The sequence below is a fragment of the Miscanthus floridulus genome, chromosome 13 (assembly GCF_019320115.1).
Source record: "Miscanthus floridulus cultivar M001 chromosome 13, ASM1932011v1, whole genome shotgun sequence".
Taxonomy (NCBI): Eukaryota; Viridiplantae; Streptophyta; class Magnoliopsida; order Poales; family Poaceae; genus Miscanthus; species Miscanthus floridulus.
Genome location: NC_089592.1, coordinates 68,275,831 through 68,295,150, shown reverse-complemented (window position 1 = coordinate 68,295,150; position 19,320 = coordinate 68,275,831). Strand labels below are relative to the sequence as shown.

Genomic DNA, 19,320 nt, shown 5'->3' with positions numbered 1-19,320 from the left:
CAAGATGATAAAATCAAGAGTGCAAGTGAGTGGAGTGGTATGCTCAGCTCTAAAAGGGTGTATGTAGCTGTTAGAAGTGTGAAGAGAGTGGCCAAGGCCAGCCACTAGCTCTATTTATAAGCCCACAGGCAAATAGAGTTGTTACCCCTTGAGTCAGCTTCTGTGGGGTCATCGGACTATTGGTGTGGCACCGGACATGGGGTGGCGGTGCCCCTCCAGTAGTCATCCAATGGGGGCACCAGACAGGCGGCGGTGGCACCGGCCAGGGGCTGGCGGTGGCACCGGCCAGGGGCTGGCGGTGCCACCCCGGCCAACACCCCAAAATCCATGCTCTCTAGAAAAATGGGGCGGTGCACCGCCCAGGGGTGGCGGTGCCCGCGGTGGCGCCCAACTCTAGTTCACCCACTCTCTGTTGAAAAGGGTGAAAGTTGTAGTTTGCTTTTGGTGAATTGATGAAACCCTAAGTGCTAACCTAATTTATCAAAGTGATCATGAGATAGGTAGCACATTCCAAGTGGTAAATCAAATGAAGATCATGACATGATGATGGTGATGCCATGGTGATGATCAAGTGCTTAGACTTGAAAAGAAGAAAGAGAAAAACAAAAGGCTCAAGACAAAGGTATAAGTGGTAGAAGCTATTTTGTTTCGGTGATCAAGACACTTAGCGAGTGTGATCACATTTAGGTTCGATAGCCGTACTATTAAGAGGGGTGAAAGCCATATCGAAATACGGTTATCAAAGTGCCACTAGATGCTCTAACTTATTGCATATGCATTTAGGATCTAGTGGAGTGCTAACATCCTTGAAAATGTTTATTAAAATATGCTAACACACATGCACAAAGGTGATACACATTGTGTTTAGCACTTGGGAGAAAGGGTAAGAAATTTCACCGGCGGAGTGTCTACCTATAGAGTGTGGACAGTCCAACGGTGCCACCAGCGCCCTGTACCAAAAAGACAGGGTTTCATATAGTACACCAGACACTAGACTCAACTAGACCGGTGTGTCTGGTCAGTGGAAGCAGTGAAGATGCTAGCGTCGGTCTTCGACCGGATGCTAGGTCACTTCGTGATCGGACACTAGCGGGGTGCGTCTGGTCCTGCTGACATGGTAGCGCATAGAGGAGACAGTGAGTGACCGAACGCTGGGTGAGTCCGGTCGGGCATGACCAGACGTGTCCGGTCGTGAGTGGAGGCTTACTAGAAATGACCGAACGCTAGGGTCATACGTCCGGTCATGATCAAACTGACACGTCCGGTCATAGCTGGAACCTTACTAGAAGTGACCGGATGCTAGGGTCCTGTTGTAACACCCCTGGTGTTACGAGTTTATTTAGCACCGTGATTTAGGCCTAAGAAAAATTTCCGAAACGAGTTTTTTGGGTTTTTAATTTAAAACGTACTTGCTGCGACAAGTGAATCCCGTGTGACTTAGTTTCGTGGACTCAAATCAACGCTCAAGATAAATTACGCAGTGCGTAGAAATATTCAGGAATGTCCGACGACGATTCTAGAGAATGTTTTGTTTGGTTAGATTAAGCATGAAAATCAACTTTTATAAATAAAATAAAATCCATTAATAAATAGAACGATACATATATATATAAACTCACGGGTTTATTTTGTTAAGCACAAACTGACGAGAAAGAGAACGCAGCAGCTTCATTTATTTTTTTCGGCGTGCACCATACTCGCCTGAAATCAAACATGCTTCACTGTAGCTGGCACGCCTTGCACGGCGGGTACAGCAGCACCGCAGAAAACACTGCAGCGTCGCGAATACCACTGTAGCACGCAAAAAACACTGTAGCACAAAGAAAGCGCTGCTTTCTACATAGAACCATGACTTCCATGACCTCTGGCAGCTCTTGACTATCCTTAGTATGCACCTGCAAACTAAGTCATGTCTTCCTGCTATAGTGTACTAGCTCAAGCACCAAAGTCTCCCATGGATTAATTAGCTGTCCCCAAAGTCAAGTCTATGACGTGTTATTAGGAAAAGAATGTGATGCATGAGCAGCACGCCACACACATAAGCAAGTGGTGTGGGAGTTGGGGACTATCGATGCAAGCAGTTAGTTATTCAGCCTAGCTAGCTTCTCTCACTATCCGATGACGACTACTGTCAGGCAGTCACCATCTGCTGTAATAAGCCCGGTAAAAACACGGTAGCTGTAGCAGCGTGGAAACACTGTTCATCCAAAGCATCCCGTCGTTCGCAGCAACGTTTTATTACCTTTAAGTAAGCTAGTTAGCCGCTAACCTTACGACACATCGCTGTCACGCCTTCGCGTCGCCTGCCTTTAAAAGGTTACGCCGAGCCATTCCGCTCCGCTACTTACTTGCTTCTCTCAAATCAAGTTTCTCTGTTTTTGCCTGTGAAAGTTGCGTCTATCGATTTCTCCCGAACTGCATTAATCAGCTGAGGTAGCTAATCTGTAATTGATCTTCTCATTCTCTAATGTTTCCTTGACCTGTGGTCTCCTCCCCCCATTAATTCCTTGACCTGCATGAATGAATCAGCACCCCACCACCAAGCACGTTTAGCCCAAAGCACACTCTAGTCCTGATGTGCTTGTCAAGTCCAAAGACCACTCAAAGTCTATCATTTGAATTAATGCACTCATGACCAAAGACCCACTCCAAGTTCATCACGTGAAATCCAATTCACATGACTAGCTAGCCAAATGCCAGCTCCACCTCTAGCCCCACATCTCCTGCCTATTAAGGACACGCCAAGCCTGCCGAGACATCCCACTCCGCCGCTCACCATCTTACTCTTTAAATCGAGTTTCTCTGTTCTTGCCTGGCAAGGCTACGCTCTGTTGATCTCCTTCCTCGAGCTGCAATTGACCAAGGTAGATAGTCCTCATACATCCCCTACCTCCCTTCTACCTCCCCATGCCATTAGATTTGGAAGTCATGGCCAGAATCGCCATCAGGCGAAAGTCTAGCAGCTGTCCATGGTGGACGAGCTGAGGAGCACAAACGCTCGGTGCTCTCTGTGTCTCTCTCGAAGAATCCTAGCCGTATACCCACTCTGCTCTTTGTTTAAGTCCACAGCAGCAGCTTGTCCTATGCCATGTGCTAGTAGCAAAGCCGAGAACCAACTCAGCTCCTATACACGTAAAGTCAAGAGTCATGAGCCATTAATCCACACCACCAATTTCTTTATTCCTTTTCCCTTTCTAATAACCAGTGGCAGCTCATGGCCACTAATCACGTTTTATTTTCTCTCCTCATGATTAATTAGCGGCCACCTTGCACAATTAATATCTCCACTATGCTAACTCCGATTCCATCACTTCTTCTTCCTAAATCCATCTAAGATCGAACCCCACCTATCCATAAAGTTTCATAATTTTTGGAACGCGGTTGAATTTATGTGAATATTTATTTGTGTCTGTTTGCCGAGTACCACGAGTTCGATGCCGACGGAGGGACGTCGATGGATCATGGAGTCATCGGGAGTTGCTGGAGAAATGGTACTTTTGGAAGCGTGGTTGGATTTCTAAGAATTTTGGCTGCCGTTGATTATTTACAACTATGCATTTGCATCAATACATATCATAATAGGAACGACGGTGGATCGATGGTATCAACTGGAGTAGCTGAAAGATGATGCTATGGTGATCATATCACAAAGATGGAATGCTAACTTTTGGTTATATTTTACCAAGGCAAGCCCCGGTGCATAACCTCTACTTTTCTGTAGTTTAAATTATATTTGTGCATTAAGTTTAAGGAGTTGAATAAAACCCACTTGCATATATATCTTTATTCCTATAAGTCTTACTAGTATGACAGGATCGTGTAGAATGCTATGCTATAGGACTCCGATAGAAGTCGAGTGATTGCCTGTCACTCGCGAGAGATGGGAAATATATTATTGGATTACTATCACTTGGAAAATATCAAAATGGTAGAAAGGAAAATGGTGACCGGGCAGGGATATGGTTTGGGTATTGGTGAGTGTAAGGAGTTGTGTCGCCGTGGACACGGGGCATAGCTTGGTTACACTATTTTTCCCTGTCTGGTCGGTTAAGGACCGATCATTGCATATGACTCTAGGCAGGTCACAGACTTATTATCCCGAGCACATACTTGTGTATGGGCGCTTGGAAGACTTGTTGCTCTCTTGTCATGGATCCGGCTCTTTCCGGACCGACTGTTAGGGTTTGTTTTGGTGGAGGAGGTTCTTGCACCGCACTGAATCTAGGACTCAAGGGCGGAGGCTTGGAGTCCCAGTTTGGACAGGGACCTAGACACCCGGGACAGGAGAGTGATGGGTTGGTCCTGCTTGTGCCCAGGGTATAAGCAGGGCGTGTGTTTTCGGGGTACCCAGCTGGGGGCAATGATTCACGAATCGCCAGGCTATCTGGTACGTAGCCCTGGATAACGAGCCGGCTCGGCTCGTTTGGGCTCGGCTCGTTCTGGCTCGTTAAGATAACGAGCTAGCTCGGCTCGGCTCGTTATCCTAATGAGCCAGAAAGCCAGCTCGGCTCGGCTCGTTAAAAGCTCGAGCTGGCTCGTTAAGCTCGCGAGCCAGGTATAAAAAATACACAAAATATAATATTTGCATTTATCTAAAGTTTGAGAATAATAATAATACAAAAGAAATGCATCTAGACCAGTTACCAGTCAATTTATAGGGTCTAGACCAGTTACCAGTCAATTGTAAAGTGCAAGATATGATGTAATACAAAAACTAATACAAGTTTTGATACTTTTTTTCCTGGAAGCTTGGCTCGTTTAGCTCGCGAGCGGCTCGCGAGCTGGCTCGAGTTGGCTCGTTATAGCTAACGAGCTAAAATCTTGGCTCGGCTCGGCTCGTTATCATAACGAGCCGAGCCGAGCCGAGTCGAGCCAGCCACGAGCCGAGCGAGCTAACGAGCTTCGAGTTTTTCGTCCAGCCTTACCGGTACGGCTTGTCTGCGGTTTAGCATCGTAGTAAGAACTGAAGATGAAAGATGGAAAAAGAAATCTGATTGCTTACCACCTGCTTGAAAGTAGCACAGGTGCTTACATAGAATGGTTAGTTAATGAACCAATGCGGCTATTAATAAAAATCGAATATAAGGACGCACGCTTAGTAATGCTTCCTATAAATACAACCCACAAGCCAGATAGCCTTGCATATCCTTGAAGTCTTTTCTTTCCTCTTGTCGGATAAGTCTTGCTGAGTACAATTGAGTACTCAGGGTTTTATTCCCCCTGTTGCAGGTGACAAGTTGATGCTAGAGCTGACCCTTGTGTGTGGATTCCTCCTGGTGGGCTCAGCGAGGATTCCTTTACGTCGTGATCGTAGTTTTTATTTATAACTCTCACCAAATGTTTTTATAAATGAAAGTTTCATAATCTATTTATATATCAATACTTCATCCTATCATTAATAGATGTTTATTTCCGCTATAATTCTGATCACATATTTAAATTATGCTGTACATTAAATTATTTATAACTCTGATAATATGATTACATTCCGCTGTTATACAATAACTATTATACTCTGATGTTGTACTAAAAGGGATGTATGAAATGGTTAAGAATGATGTAAGCTTTGTTCTCTCATTTGTAATCCTAATGGCAAAAATATGGATTTTCGGGTTCTCCCCTGGGGTGTGCCCGACAGAACCAAGTAATTTAGTGTTCTCCCTTGAGTGCTTAGTGTCTAATGGAAGACAAGCACTCCTGTGAGGCATTAGATTAGGCGGTTCTACCACACCTGTGTTCGGTCATGGCACTATGCTGTGTCTGATCATCACTTGACCATTGGAATCAGGCATTCAGTATTTGAAGAGAGGGATGACGTGGTAGCCATCTATTGACCGGACGCTAGTAGGGTGCATCTGGTCGATCTGACCGGAGCATCCGATCGCCCCGAGCAGTGCCCAGTGAAGGAGTACAACAGCTTTATTGCGTGGGGGCTTCTATTTAAGCCCCATTGCCAGCTCTAGCTCACTCTTTTGGCTATTTGCATTGACATAGCAACCTTGTGAGCTTAGGCAAAGCCCTTCCACTCATCTCCATCATTGATTCATCATCTTTGTGAGATTGGGAGTGAATTCAAGTGCATTGCTTGAGTGTTTGTATCTAGAGGCACTTGGTGTTCGTGTTTCGCTATGGGATTCGCTTGTTAATCTTGGTGGTTGCCACCACCTAGATGGCTTGGAGCAGCGAGGGTCATCGAGCGGAGGTTGGTGATTGTCTCCGGCTCCGATCGTGCTGATTGTGAGGGGTTCTTAACCTTTCCCCGATAGAGAGCCAAAAGGTACTCTAGTGAATTGATCGTGGCTTGTGTGATCCTCATCTTGTATTGGTTGTGTGGCACCCTATTGTGGGTTTGGCGTGTGATGCCAATTAGCGCGTGAACCTCCAAGTGAGTGAATCACCACAATGAGGACTAGCTTGTCGGCAAGCAAGTGAACCTCGGCAAAAAATCATTGTGTCATCATTTGATTCTGAGGCGATTAGTCTTCATTGATATTGATTCTTATGATTGATTGGTTTATTCCTCGACTCGACGGTATAATCATCTTGCTCTCTCTCTTTATATTACCGCAAACTAGTTGTCATGCTCTTTAGTGTAGCTAGTCGTGAGAGCTTGTTAGTTTGGTTAGTGTGGCTCTTTAGTTAGCCTTTGAGAGCACATTAACTTAGTGTAGTGATATAGCCATTATGTGGAAGAGACTATATAAACTAGAATTATGGTAGATGTCTTGTATTTTTAGTAGGCTAGCGCAACACTCGCTTCACCTCATATTTGTCTAACCGGTTTTCAAAGGGGTGGTGCCACCGGATAGGGTGACGGTGTCCACAGCGGTGCACCGTCACACCTGTGGCGGTGCACACCGCCACTTCTAGTGCCAGCCCCAGCACTAGCCCTTCTTGACCACGTCCAGGTGGGCACCGCCCTAGGGGTGGCGGTGCCACTTAGAACACCTCCCTCTCGGCCTCCTCTGCCAGTCATGGCGTTGCCCCCGCAGCAACACAAGCCCGGCTACGCTTCTTTTCTTTACCTTTTTTATCACCTTTGCAAATATGCTAACACTCCAAGTGTTTCACCATCACGTGCAAGTGTGTTAGCATTTTCATAAATATTTTTCAAAGGTTAATCACTTCTCACCGAATGTGCACTAGGCCTAAAATGCAATGCAAGTATTTCAACACCTAGTGGCACTAGATGATCGAGTTGTCCGATAAGAGCTCCCCTCTTAATAGTACAGCCATATATCCTAAATGTGATCACACTCGATAAGTGTCTCGATCACCAAACCAAAAAGCTCCTATTAAGTTTCACCTTTGCTTTGAGCTTTTTGTTTTTCTCTTTCTTCTTTTCTAAGTCCAAGCACTTGATCATCATGGTCACCACACCATCATCATGATCTTCACCATTGCTTCATCACTTAGAATAGTGCTACTTATGATCACTTTGGTAAACTAGGTTAGCACTTATGGTTTCATCAATTCACCAAAACCAAACTAGAACTTTCAATCTCCCCTTTTTGGTAATTGATGACAACACTTTCACAAAGATATAAAATTTAATTTTTTTGAACGACCTTGAATGGAGAAACCGTAAAAACAAAAGTTATAGATCTCGAAAAGTTATGAAACTTTGTAGTTGACAATTTTTTTGATTTGAAATCATCTTGTCAAGGAAAACTATGTTTGAATTTCTCAAATTTGAAATTCAAATTTTATAGACTACCTCAGATGGAGAAACTATCAAAATGAAAGTTGTAGATCTCAAAAAGTTATGAAACTTTATAGTTGACAACTTTTTCATTTGAATTCGTATAGGGTCTCAAACAATCAATTTAAACTTGGTTTAGGATAATATGTGGGGAACCAAAATCCAATATGGACACAAGTGAGTATGAGGTGTAGTGGTAGAGGAGGATATGCGCGAGGGAGAGGTTGCGGGTTCAAATCCGTGTAGCTGCATGAAGGGCGATGGTGGTTGACCGGTGCGGACCTCCCTGGATTATTATTATTATTTGCTAATTTTTGGATCTGGAATCATGATTTCTAGAAAAATGAGTCACCTCTATAAATAGGCTAATCGTTTCTATAAATCAGCGATTTATAGCAACGCAGTGGTAGAGGCGACTAGCAAAACCATTCCTGCAAATCCATTCGAGCCGCCCCTACTAATCTTGACTGTAGCAGTGAGTGAGTAGAATTCTAGCATGCACGTCCACATAATTTACACAAATTTTTCTACACGTATTCTCCTCAAGTCGAAATAGTCAAAAGCTAGTTACCGGTTACCGCAGCAGTGCAGGTTTTAGGCAGTACGAGCATCACGGACATATATTGACATTGCTATTTATCATCAAATATTCGAAATCCAACTAGACCCTACACTTTACCCAACACTGGCGCACTGCCACACAGGGGCGGAGCCCAGTGGAGGCGAAACTGGGCTCCCCTTTGCCTGCAGCAAAAAAACTAAACATGTTCGTTTGTTTTGTAATCCGTATTTTTCAGCTTATTTTTTAGTCGGAATAATATTTTTCTCTCACAACAAATTAGCTGGAACAGTGTTTCGGTTTATTTTTTCAACGAAGCGAACGGGACCTAACTAGCCCACGAAGCAACCAGTATACTCCTATAGACCGTACATGGAGTCCACTACGGAGCTCTCCTACGGGCTACGTCCCTCGTTAGCTGGCTAGTGGCCGCTAACGTTCTAGGCATATTCATTTTTTATTTCTAGGAAAATAAATAAATCACTGTAGTATTATTGTAATTACAATTAGCATTGGACAAATTAGCCCCCCTATATTTTAGTTCACCCTCCGCCACTGCTTCCACAGTGCCGCTGCGGCGGCGCGGCGTTGCATGCTAAAGGAGCAGAGCCCCTCACGGAGGAGTGGAGCTCCGGTTCCTACCGGTCGCCATGCATGGAGAAGGCTTTGGGTCTGGGCGCGAACACGTAGTTGCAGAGGCCTACAGGGCGCACTGCCGAAGGACAGAGGCCAGAGGTGTCGTAGCAAAGAGGAGCCGTGACTTGGTTGCGTCTAGCATCCTGCGTTGGGGTTCGTCGGTTCATTATTCCCACTGGTTGGGCTGGTGGGCCAGAGGCTAGCGTGAGAGGGGCTAATTGGGCTTGCTTTGAAGAGCAGTTCCAAGGAATTTTGGCCACACCCTGGGCTGCCCCCTCCCCCTAGCCTAGGCCATGAATCCGCCCCTACATAGGTTTCTGCCTCCAAGAGTCATATGTGGTTGCGGCACTACACACACCAAGGTACGAAAACAACTATACACCACGAGGCACCCCCTCTTGCGCCTTTCAGTAACCACTAACAAAGTTAGAGACGTACTCATGGTTGTATGGTACCTCCTGGGTGTCCGCTTCATGATTAAGTCCTTATGAAGAGGAACCAAAGCACCAAAAAATCCAGTGCCCTAGCCCCTATGCCATGTTGCTAAAAAGCACAATTTTAGCATGTTACATATATCGTTAGTCAAGTTAAAATTGTATATGCATCATGCATACCAACAATCTCGAACCAAACATGCATACCAACCCATAGGTAATAAGGATATATAGTACAAGGATCATCTAGGTCAAGTTCTTATAGGCATTTTAGATTAGACACATGCATATGTATGAATTAAAACATATTATATAAGTGCGAGGCCTTTGTTACACTTGCCTTTCTCAAAAGCATTTTTCTGATACTGCTGGTCACTAACTTTCTCCTCAACAGTCTCGAATTGTTCACCCTCTAAACGTATTCCACATCAACAATCATACATCCACATCATGCATTATACATGCAAACAAATATTAGTGACCACTTCCTCATTCACTCGGCTCATTTCCTGACTTTCGATTTCGATCTTAACCAACACAGCATCGTCCTCGTCCCCACCAGTGGTGCTGCCGGTGCTAAGGACATAGTTATTAGACGAATTGATGCTGATACTGATGTTGATGCTGATACTGATGCTAGACGCTAGACGCCTAGACGCCAGAGCCATTGGTCCCGTTCGGCTTACCCCATATTCAGCTTGTTCGGCTTCTTTTTTTAGTCAGAATAATATTTTTCTTTCACAACAATTCAACTAGAACAGTGTTTTCAGCCAGTTTCAGCTAAAATTAATTTTACCGGCCAAACAGGGCCAACCAGAGAACGCAACATGGCACTCATTTCTCTAGACGGCAAAAAGAAGTTGCCGTCGAGACTCGAGAAGTAGGAAAGATAAGCTCTGGAACAAGAGAGAGAAAAGGTATTGCTCCACTGACGGGCTGATGCACACTGATGCACAGTCTTCATCACTCCCCTCGTCTACCTGCAACCACCGCATCCTGCATCGCAGTCGCACCATGATCGACACCCGGCTCGATCGGGCTCCCTTCAAACCTATCATGATCCTGTTGCCGTCCTCCTTCCGATGATCCTCTCTCCAGTGTTGTAGTGTTGTGGAACTCCTCGGCGCCCGATCATCGCGGTGCTCTCGCAATTGAAGAACACCTTGCTTGCCACCGACACAAAGTGTACGCTGCTGCGTACGGGGGAGCACGAGGTCAGAGAAGCTTCCGATTTCCCCGCTGCCGAGTCAGAATTCTCAGCCCTGGTGCCCGATCCGAGCCTCAGAGGCCTGATCGTTCAAGTCGTAGGCTCGTAGCGAGCTGGTTCGATTTGTTTAATTTTATTGTCATATTTTTTCCCCGAGTTAATTGAGGGGTGTAATTATAAAATCGGATGGACATGGACGTCGTGACGTTCGGCGTGGTGATTGGCATAGTCGTGCTCCTCTTCGTGCTCGTCGTCGTCGTCACCATCGAGGGCGTCTGCAAGCGCTCCTCCGCCTCCTGACACCCCCACCCCAAAAAACCCCGCGGGCGCACACCGACGCGCGAGCCCTAATGCGCCGCCGAAGCCTCGCCGCCGCCCTGCTCCTCCTGGCGGCCGCCGCGGCCCTGGCCGCCCCCGCCGCAGTGCACTCGGAGTCCTCCTGCTCCTTCCACGACCACGGCGGCCACGACGAACCGCACGAGCATCATCACCACGGCCACAGCTGCGGCGGCGGCGCGGACCATGAGCACCACCATCACCACCACGGCCACGGCCATGGCCACGGCGAGATCCAGCGGCTGCTCCCGGAGGAGATGGCGGAGGAGGCGGATCTCGAGCTCGAGTCCTTCGGTTACGACGAGCACGACCATGACCACCACCACCACCACCATCACCATGGCCACGACGACACGGAGACATCGCCCATGGGTTAGGCAATTTTTTGTTCCGATCTCGCTCGTCTTTGCGCTTGAGGCGCGATTTACTCCGAGGCGATTGAATGATTTGGGGGATTTGATGGAGCAGGCGTGTGGCTGAGCGCGATGGGGTGCTCACTGCTGGTCAGTATGGCGTCCCTCGTCTGCCTCGTCCTCCTCCCGGTCATCTTCTGTGAGTGCCCACCCCCCCACCCGCTTGGCCCACTGCAATCTGGGGATTGATTGCCTGCCCTTCTGCGCAGGTCCTGATTGTCTGGTTTGTTTCAATTCTGCAGTTCAGGGGAAACCGTCTAAGGCCATAGTGGATTCGCTTGCAGTGTTTGGGGTAAGTGTGGAGTGTGCAGCTGTTAGAAGATTTCGCTAAATGGAGCTAGCAAATGGATATTTGTCTGCAATCTACTCAACTCTGTGGTTTTCCTTAGCAAATCCTGAGAGCTACCTAGCCAAGTACATTACAATTTCTCCTGTCAGTCTAGTGAATGCAGCTTGAAAATTAATGTACCCTAAGATAATCTTCTGCAATTACAATCTAATAAAAAGTAATATCTGCATTCAGTGAAAGTCACAAAGATGAATTATGTGTTATCCTGTGAATTTTATTTCATTTGGGGGCAATTGAATTGACCCTGCATATGAAATGTTGCCTGTAAAATTTTGTCCATGATGGATGTTATAAATAACATAGAAAACTCTGGTTGTATCGAATTTCATTATGATGTATTTCTACTCATTCAGTAGGGAACAAATCAACCAAACAGTGCCACAAAAGCAGACAAATGGAATTGTGTCATCTGTTTGAAGCACATGCTTGATTACATAAAACCGTAAGTTGTAACAGATCTGCGATGATTGCACTTTCTCATATACAAAGTGATATTCCTTTCTCCTGCAAAAGATAAATAGAAATGCAAATGGTTAATACATCCTCTGCCCTTGTTTTTTAACATATTTTTTCGTGATGGGTTCTGTGTATCAGCATGTATCTAGCTGAATACGCAATGCAGTCAAAATAAACCTACATTTTTTAGATATTTGTAGAAGTTTATATTCAGAAGAGTCAGCCATGAGACGACGCCCCATAATTTTGAGATTATTTAGCTTATTTATGATGTTGTCTTGCTCCAATAGTATCTGTATGAGGTTTTGAGGTTCTATAGTATTGATCTAATTGACTGATTCTACTACTTTGTTCAGAATCAACGATGTTACAGCTTATGAGCTTTTCTTGTTTGGTTTCAAACTTTCAATGTAATCTGCAGGCAGGAGCAATGCTTGGAGATTCATTTCTTCATCAGCTGCCACATGCTTTTGGTATATCCTTTGATACATGCTAAGGTCTTCTTTTGGTTCTTGTTTTGTTTGTGCTTGGTTCATGTATATCTGCGCTTGTTTTTGTTTGTGCTTGGTTCATGTATATCTGCAGACTTGTGTTTTACTAGGTACTGTTGTGTCTCTCCCATTATCTACAATTGTCTTGAGCTAGAAACTGTTTCTTTATCTCCTGTATTATACCTTGGTTCTCAAGGACAGTTTAGTGCCCCCCATATTTTCACTGCCATAGGACATAGGAGGGGTAGATGGGTGGATTTTGCATAGGTCATAGAAAAGTTAGCAAATGAGAAATGTTGTGTTTACTCCAATGTAACTTATGACCTTAAATCAAGCTGCTTGTAATTTTAAAAAGAAGCATAGCTCCATGCATATTTTGCCTACTGCTCTGATACCAAGTTGTCAAGGGCGCTATAATCTAGAGTAGCTGGCCCTCGACTGCGCAACTCGTAGTCTCGGTCCGTCGTCTTCTCCGGCGAGGTAACCCTGCCGCAGGCTTGGTCTTCTCCGGCTGGTTGCCCAGGCCGTAGGCTTAGGAGGATGACGAGGAAGATAGATTGATAATTATTTCTTGCCCCAGCGTTCACCGATTACAGCAATATATGTGGCCATTGGCCCAACTAACAGGAGTAACAAATCTCCTTTGATTTAGGAACTAAAAATAGAAAGCTATCTCTAAAAATATCCTCAGCCACTAGCCACGTCCGTGTCTTCAGCTTCGTCTGTTGCGCGCGCCGCGCGCTCAGCGTCGCGCCTGATGTCCCGTGCACGGCGACGCCTGGCGTAGTGATGTCCAACCATGACAACTGCCCAATGCTTTGTTAAAAGCACTAAATCTCTGAATTACCCACTGTGTGAACCAATTGGATCAAACTGTTCTAACTCCTACCATCTCTTGCATGTTCTTTTCTGCTATGCTATGAGTTATAAACTGAAGTGTTGAACCTCCAGCATCATAGTGTGTTGCTCGTGCTAGCATCATATTGATACCTGGGCCATCACATCCATACAACACTACTGTATATTGCATTGCTTTAATTCTGATCTTCACTTTGTACATGATGTAGATGCAGTTCTTTTATTTCATTCGCCATAGGAGCACTCTCTCACTTGCATTGTTTTTCAATTGCCGCTCAGGTGGAGGACATTCACATTCACATCATGATCATGAGGGTCATGATCATGCTCATGAGCATGCACATGCACACTCACTGGAAGATCTTTCTGTGGGGTTGTCTATACTATGTGAGTATATCCTACACATGTATGTCCGATAGAATTTTCTTCTATGAACTTTTTGTTTTGCCAGGGCCACTGACACCCTTCCCCAGACCCCGCACAGAGCGGGAGCTCTCTGCACTGGGTACGCCCTTTATATGGTCATATGGAGATGCCTCTTTCTTGATTCAGTTGCTGCAGACTGTTTCTTTTAACCCAAAGTATGTTGGATGTCAGTATGTCACTGCCCTCCAGCTGACATGTTAAATCTGCACAAGCAGTAATCACTATTGCTCTTAGTGACATGAATTTATTCCAGACATTTTATTACTCAGGAGTCCTTGATCTGTTTTCTTTCCACATGCATCTAACTTACTTGATCTGTTCCCTTTCTCCATATGTCTAATTCAACTACTATTCCATGCAGTTGGCATTGTACTGTTTTTTATCGTTGAGAAGATTGTGAGGTATGTTGAAGACAATTCTCAAAATGGGGCTCATAGCATGGATCATGGGCACCATCATCATAATCATAAAAGGCATGATTCTAGTGATAAAGCCAAATTGAATCACCAAAAGAGTGATACCGATGGTACAGACATTGATCATACTGAAGAGGAACCTTTAGTTGATGGCGCCACTGGAAAAATAAGTGATGGGCAGGAATCAAAAGCTACTATACGCAAGGTATATCTAACTGAACTCTGCTTCGGATGCAAAACATAGAAAGTATCTGGTATGTTTTCCCAAGGTATCAGTTCTGTGGTACTGTATGATTGCTTATGTGTTCTTTCTGCACTCCATTTACATTTTGGCCAAAAAAAAAGGATACTAGGAATTTGAAAGTTGCCAAGTGTGCATAGAAGGCAAATGTGCATAGAAAATTCTTGTGGAACATAACAGTTTTTTAAGGAAACATAGCCTATGTGAAACTCAAAAAAATAGCCACACAATATTTGGTTCACTTAAAGGAAAATATGTCCAGGCACACTTTATCAGATGTCTTATGGCAATTGTGAAACAGAGCACCTCATTGGGCATACAATTTATCTCTTAAAGTATGGGAAAGCCGAATTATGAAAGCTAACCAATGGCTCTAAGAAAGTGTGGTGTGTTACATCTGTGGTAGCAATTCGATCCTGAATATGTTATAAAAAAAGCACTGAATAAAGGAGAATCGAACTTGCAAAGTGTGTCGGTAAAAGGAATAGTTGAAGGGCAACACCAAGTCGCCAACCTACTCCCTCCGTCCCAAAACAGATGACTTTATAGGTCTGGGCACAGGAATTAAGGAGTGAAAAAGTGGTGCACAGAAAACAAGGAGAGAGATAGAGAGAGGTAGAGATAGAGATGTATTGAGAAAAGAGAAAGGTGTATTAGGAAAAGATAAATGTGCAATTGAAAGTGAGAAGGTCAAGTATTTTGTGACAAAATTTGAATCCTGTTTGGGACAGAGGGTGTATTTGTCACATTTGGTGAAAAGCTAAAAGGAAAGGTTTTGACACTCAGATTTGAATAGGTACTTAATGAATTCATTTAAGTTCGAAAAGAAGATAAAGGTCGTGGGTAAAATTGGATCAACATAAATGATGCCTTATTGCCCATTTGCCCTCAACTTGGCCTATAGGTCTTTTTTTTTTGCAATCAGGTGGTTGCATAGAAACTAATATGTCTTATAATGATTCTAAGCTGTAGAACTTAATATTTCTTGTAATGATTCTTTCCTCTCCAGAAAGTGCACATTGCTTGCAGCAAGCTTTCAGTATATGTATATGCACAATAATATAAGATGCACTATCAAATCTTTGGAGCTCACGGGCAGCATATTCCTTTCTTCATATTATACATTCTGTGCAATTAGATCACTGTTTGGTTCTCAGTTTTTAGGATCCCAGTTTTTATGGTGGTTCTGCATTTCTCCCACTTAATGAGGCACGTGATCCACTTATGATTTATGAACATGATGTGCCTGTAATGAACAGAGGAGCTCATCCAAAGCCACTGATGGAGAGCCTGCCAATTCTGAAAGTGATCCTGCCCCTGAAAAAGCATCATCAAATGAGGGCTCATCAATTTCAAACTCTAACTTAGTGTTTGGTTACCTCAACCTTTTCTCAGATGGTGTCGTAAGTCTATCACCTGAACCATGTTTTGTATTTCACACATGCTCATGTTTATGTGCTAGATTTTCTGAATTACTTGCTAGTTTGGATTTTGATGGAAATTCATGTGAATGATGCAGCATAACTTCACTGATGGGATGGCTCTCGGGAGTGCCTTTCTGTTACATGGTTCTGTTGGTGGCTGGTCCAGGACTTTATTTCTGCTTGCACATGAACTTCCCCAAGAGGTTATGGTTGCCATTAGATTAACTTAAATTTCACCATAGTAGTTTCAGTATGACTTTTCTGATGCATTCCAGTTTAACTTTCTGTCACTGTTACACAGTATTAGTGCTGATATCTATATCTAGGCAGCATCTGGCAAAACTAGCTCATGCTAAAATACTATGGAGCTATTCTGCAATAATATAACATCTATTGAAGTGCAATCATTTGATATTTTTCTGGTTCCTGGATCTAGATTAAGAAAACTAGTTAGATGCTCACCTCGAACCTTTAGTTTTTTCAGCGATGTTTCATTGGCAGAACAGTTGTTCACTAAATTACTACTACTTGTTGATCTTAATCTTTCTATTCCTTCTCTGTTAAGGTAGGAGATTTTGGTATCCTTGTGCGGTCAGGCTTCACGGTATCTAAGGCCCTATTCTTCAATTTTCTCTCTGCGTTGGTTGCTCTTGCTGGAACAGCACTAGTGAGTTCTCTACAAAAAATTACCCGAAGGTAAAACGATTTTTTTCCCCTGCATATAACACATTACTCTACTGCATGTGCAGGCATTGTCTTTGGGTAAAGATCCGGGACATTCCTCCCTGATTGAGGTATGCTCTTACAAACAAGACCCACCCAACATGCATTCCTGTTGTACCGTTGGCACATCTCATTGTTGGAGATAATGCGCCACCTGCCCTGCCAACTGTCATGTTTTACAGGGTTTCACCGCTGGTGGTTTCATTTACATTGCTGTCGCGGGAGTCCTCCCACAGATGAACGACCAGAAAACAACCCTCAAAAGCTCAGCCGCTCAGCTGATCTCCCTCGCAATGGGGATGCTAGTCGCTCTAGGCATTTCTCTGGTAGAATAATCTGAGTCTCCATTTCACCAGCTGCAGCTTTAGGTCCAACTGCAGTTAACCCAAATCGATGGTAAAGCTGGCATGGTACAGTATTTTTCTCTTTCAACTTATAAACCAGCCGAACATAGCCACAGTCTGATCCTCTCGATTATATAGTACCAAAAAGCGCTTTACAAATTTTCGCATCGGTTATTTGAAGGGCACCCGTTTGTACTAACTGAATACTGTACAACTTTATGGCCGGCTGGCTGATGTCGGCTAATGACAGGGTCAACAGCCTATAGTGGAATCCCTGTTCCGAAGCGGAGGTGCTGGCCCTTTTGGCGGCATCACCCGCTTGTCGCGGGATCGGTGGCATTGATTCATGTGCTCTGCCCGTGATCCTTGGGTCCTGCCCCGTACACGGTGCACCGGTGGGTATGCCACCACTTCGGTGAATGGAAATGGACAAGATCTGCGCATTCTTCCGCCTGGAACTCTGGCTTGCCGGACTCTGGACGCTCATAGCTGACGAACACTGTGTAATGGAGGTATTTCGATACATCGGACGTTCGGATCTTAATTAAGAGGACTAAATATTAGCTAATTGTAAAAACTAATTGCATAGATGAAGAGTAACTTGCGAGACGGATGTATTAAGCTAGTTAATCTATTATTAGCATATATTTACTGTAGCACCACATTATCGAATCATAGACTAATTAGACTTAATAGATTCGTCTCACAAATTAGTCTCCGTCTATACAATTAGTTTTATAATTAGTCTATGTTTAATACTTTAAATTAGTGTCAAACATCCAATGTGACATGAATTAAAGTTTTAGAGGAGCATCCAGCTTGTTCTCGCGTTGCTACTTGATATGGACGCCCAAAACGAGCCAGCCTACTAAATCTATTGCTCTTTAATGTCCTGTTCGTTTGACTGATAAACCATGGCTGAAAGTATTGTTAGTTGATTTGTTGTGAGGAAAAAATATTGTCCGCTGACTGAAAAAGTATGGCTTATAAGCCAAGTGAATAGGGTGTAAGCTTACTAAGGTGTTTGGATGCGGTGGATATATTAAGAATAGTTTCGAGAACAGCTACCGCTGAAACTAGTCTTTTTCTTATTTTTTTTAAAAACCATTCGAAACTGTTTTTTTTATATAAGGTTGTACACGTCTCATCGAAAGCTAGTTTTCGATACTATGAGTTTTTTTTTTTAAACAACGACATCCAAATAGGCATATAGCAGCAGTATAAACGTTTTACAGGACGACGATGGACATTGTTTAGATCGGTGGGCATTTGTATTGATCGGACGGGGAACAGGAATTACTGCGCTGGTCCTTTGTTCGACCTGTCGATCTCGCACCGCATGTTGTCGCCAACTCGTAAATTTTGTACAGGAACAGAAAGGCCATGCTCGACACAACACGAGGATTTGAAGGCTCCTCAATAATTGCTCATCGTGTCAGGGAAAGAATAGGTGGACGGTCAGTGGTCACCGATCGCAGATCTAAAACACCGACGCGCGAATTGAGAATTTAAGAAACGGATCAAACACGAGCTTGTGAGATGGATAAAAGTCAATGTGTTGCTTACTCTCTCCATTCCAAATTATAAGATATAAAAAAAATAAAAAATTATAGGATATTTTAGTTTTTTTAGATATCTGGCTTATGCTGAAGATACAGAGTAAAAACATCTAGAAAAGTCAAAATGCTCTACCATTCAGAAAAGAGGGAGTACCAATCATTGGTATCCAAAACTAGAATCATTGTTTGCAACTGTGGAATTTCATGCAATTTTGATTCAGTGAAACAAATCCTTACTTGCAAGATGCTCTTATGTGATCTAAGGGACTGTTTGAAATAATAACATATTACAAGCCATCTTTCAAAATTCTAATCTATTGTTTTAATATTTATTAACAAATAAAAGAAACCTTCACATCAATTATGACGACCTAAAATTACCACACAATTAGAAAAAAATATAAGATGTTTTTTGCTTTTATATATATGTAGGGTCTGTTTGGTTCATCTGTGAACTGTGAAAAAACAGTTGTGAGCTATGAAAAAGTTGTGAGTTATGTGTTGTGAAAAACTACAAGCTTTTTGGTTAAAACAACTATAAAACCTACACTCTCTTTTTATCTCCCTTGAACAACTGTAAGACGTCTATTTATTTCCACCCATTTGGAAAAGCAGAAAACTGAAAAGTCAAAAGTAAGGTCCAAGGTTATGCAAAAATTGCACAACAAAAACAACTGCTTCTAAAAAAAACAACTTCGGGAGCAGAAACACTTTGCAAAAGTTGAACCAAACATAGTTGTAGTTTT

General features: G+C 43.7%; 1 protein-coding gene across 2 annotated transcripts; it reads left to right on the top strand.

Moving 5' to 3' along the window:
• The first annotated feature begins 10,260 nt into the window (after positions 1-10,260).
• LOC136499137 (IAA-alanine resistance protein 1-like) lies at positions 10,261-17,674 on the top strand. Of its 2 annotated transcripts, none has more exons than XM_066494830.1 (11): positions 10,261-11,246; positions 11,343-11,426; positions 11,530-11,579; positions 12,514-12,565; positions 13,721-13,828; positions 14,229-14,488; positions 15,784-15,927; positions 16,044-16,151; positions 16,514-16,615; positions 16,698-16,742; positions 17,266-17,674. In XM_066494830.1, the coding sequence occupies exons 1-11, from the start codon at positions 10,889-10,891 to the stop codon at positions 17,356-17,358; spliced, it is 1,404 nt and encodes a 467-aa protein (XP_066350927.1). In that variant the 5' UTR covers positions 10,261-10,888; the 3' UTR covers positions 17,359-17,674. The 2 variants fall into 2 exon arrangements, with proteins under 2 accessions (XP_066350927.1, XP_066350926.1); XM_066494829.1 differs by having other exon boundaries at positions 10,262-11,246; positions 16,854-17,674.
• Positions 17,675-19,320: the final 1,646 nt, after the last annotated feature.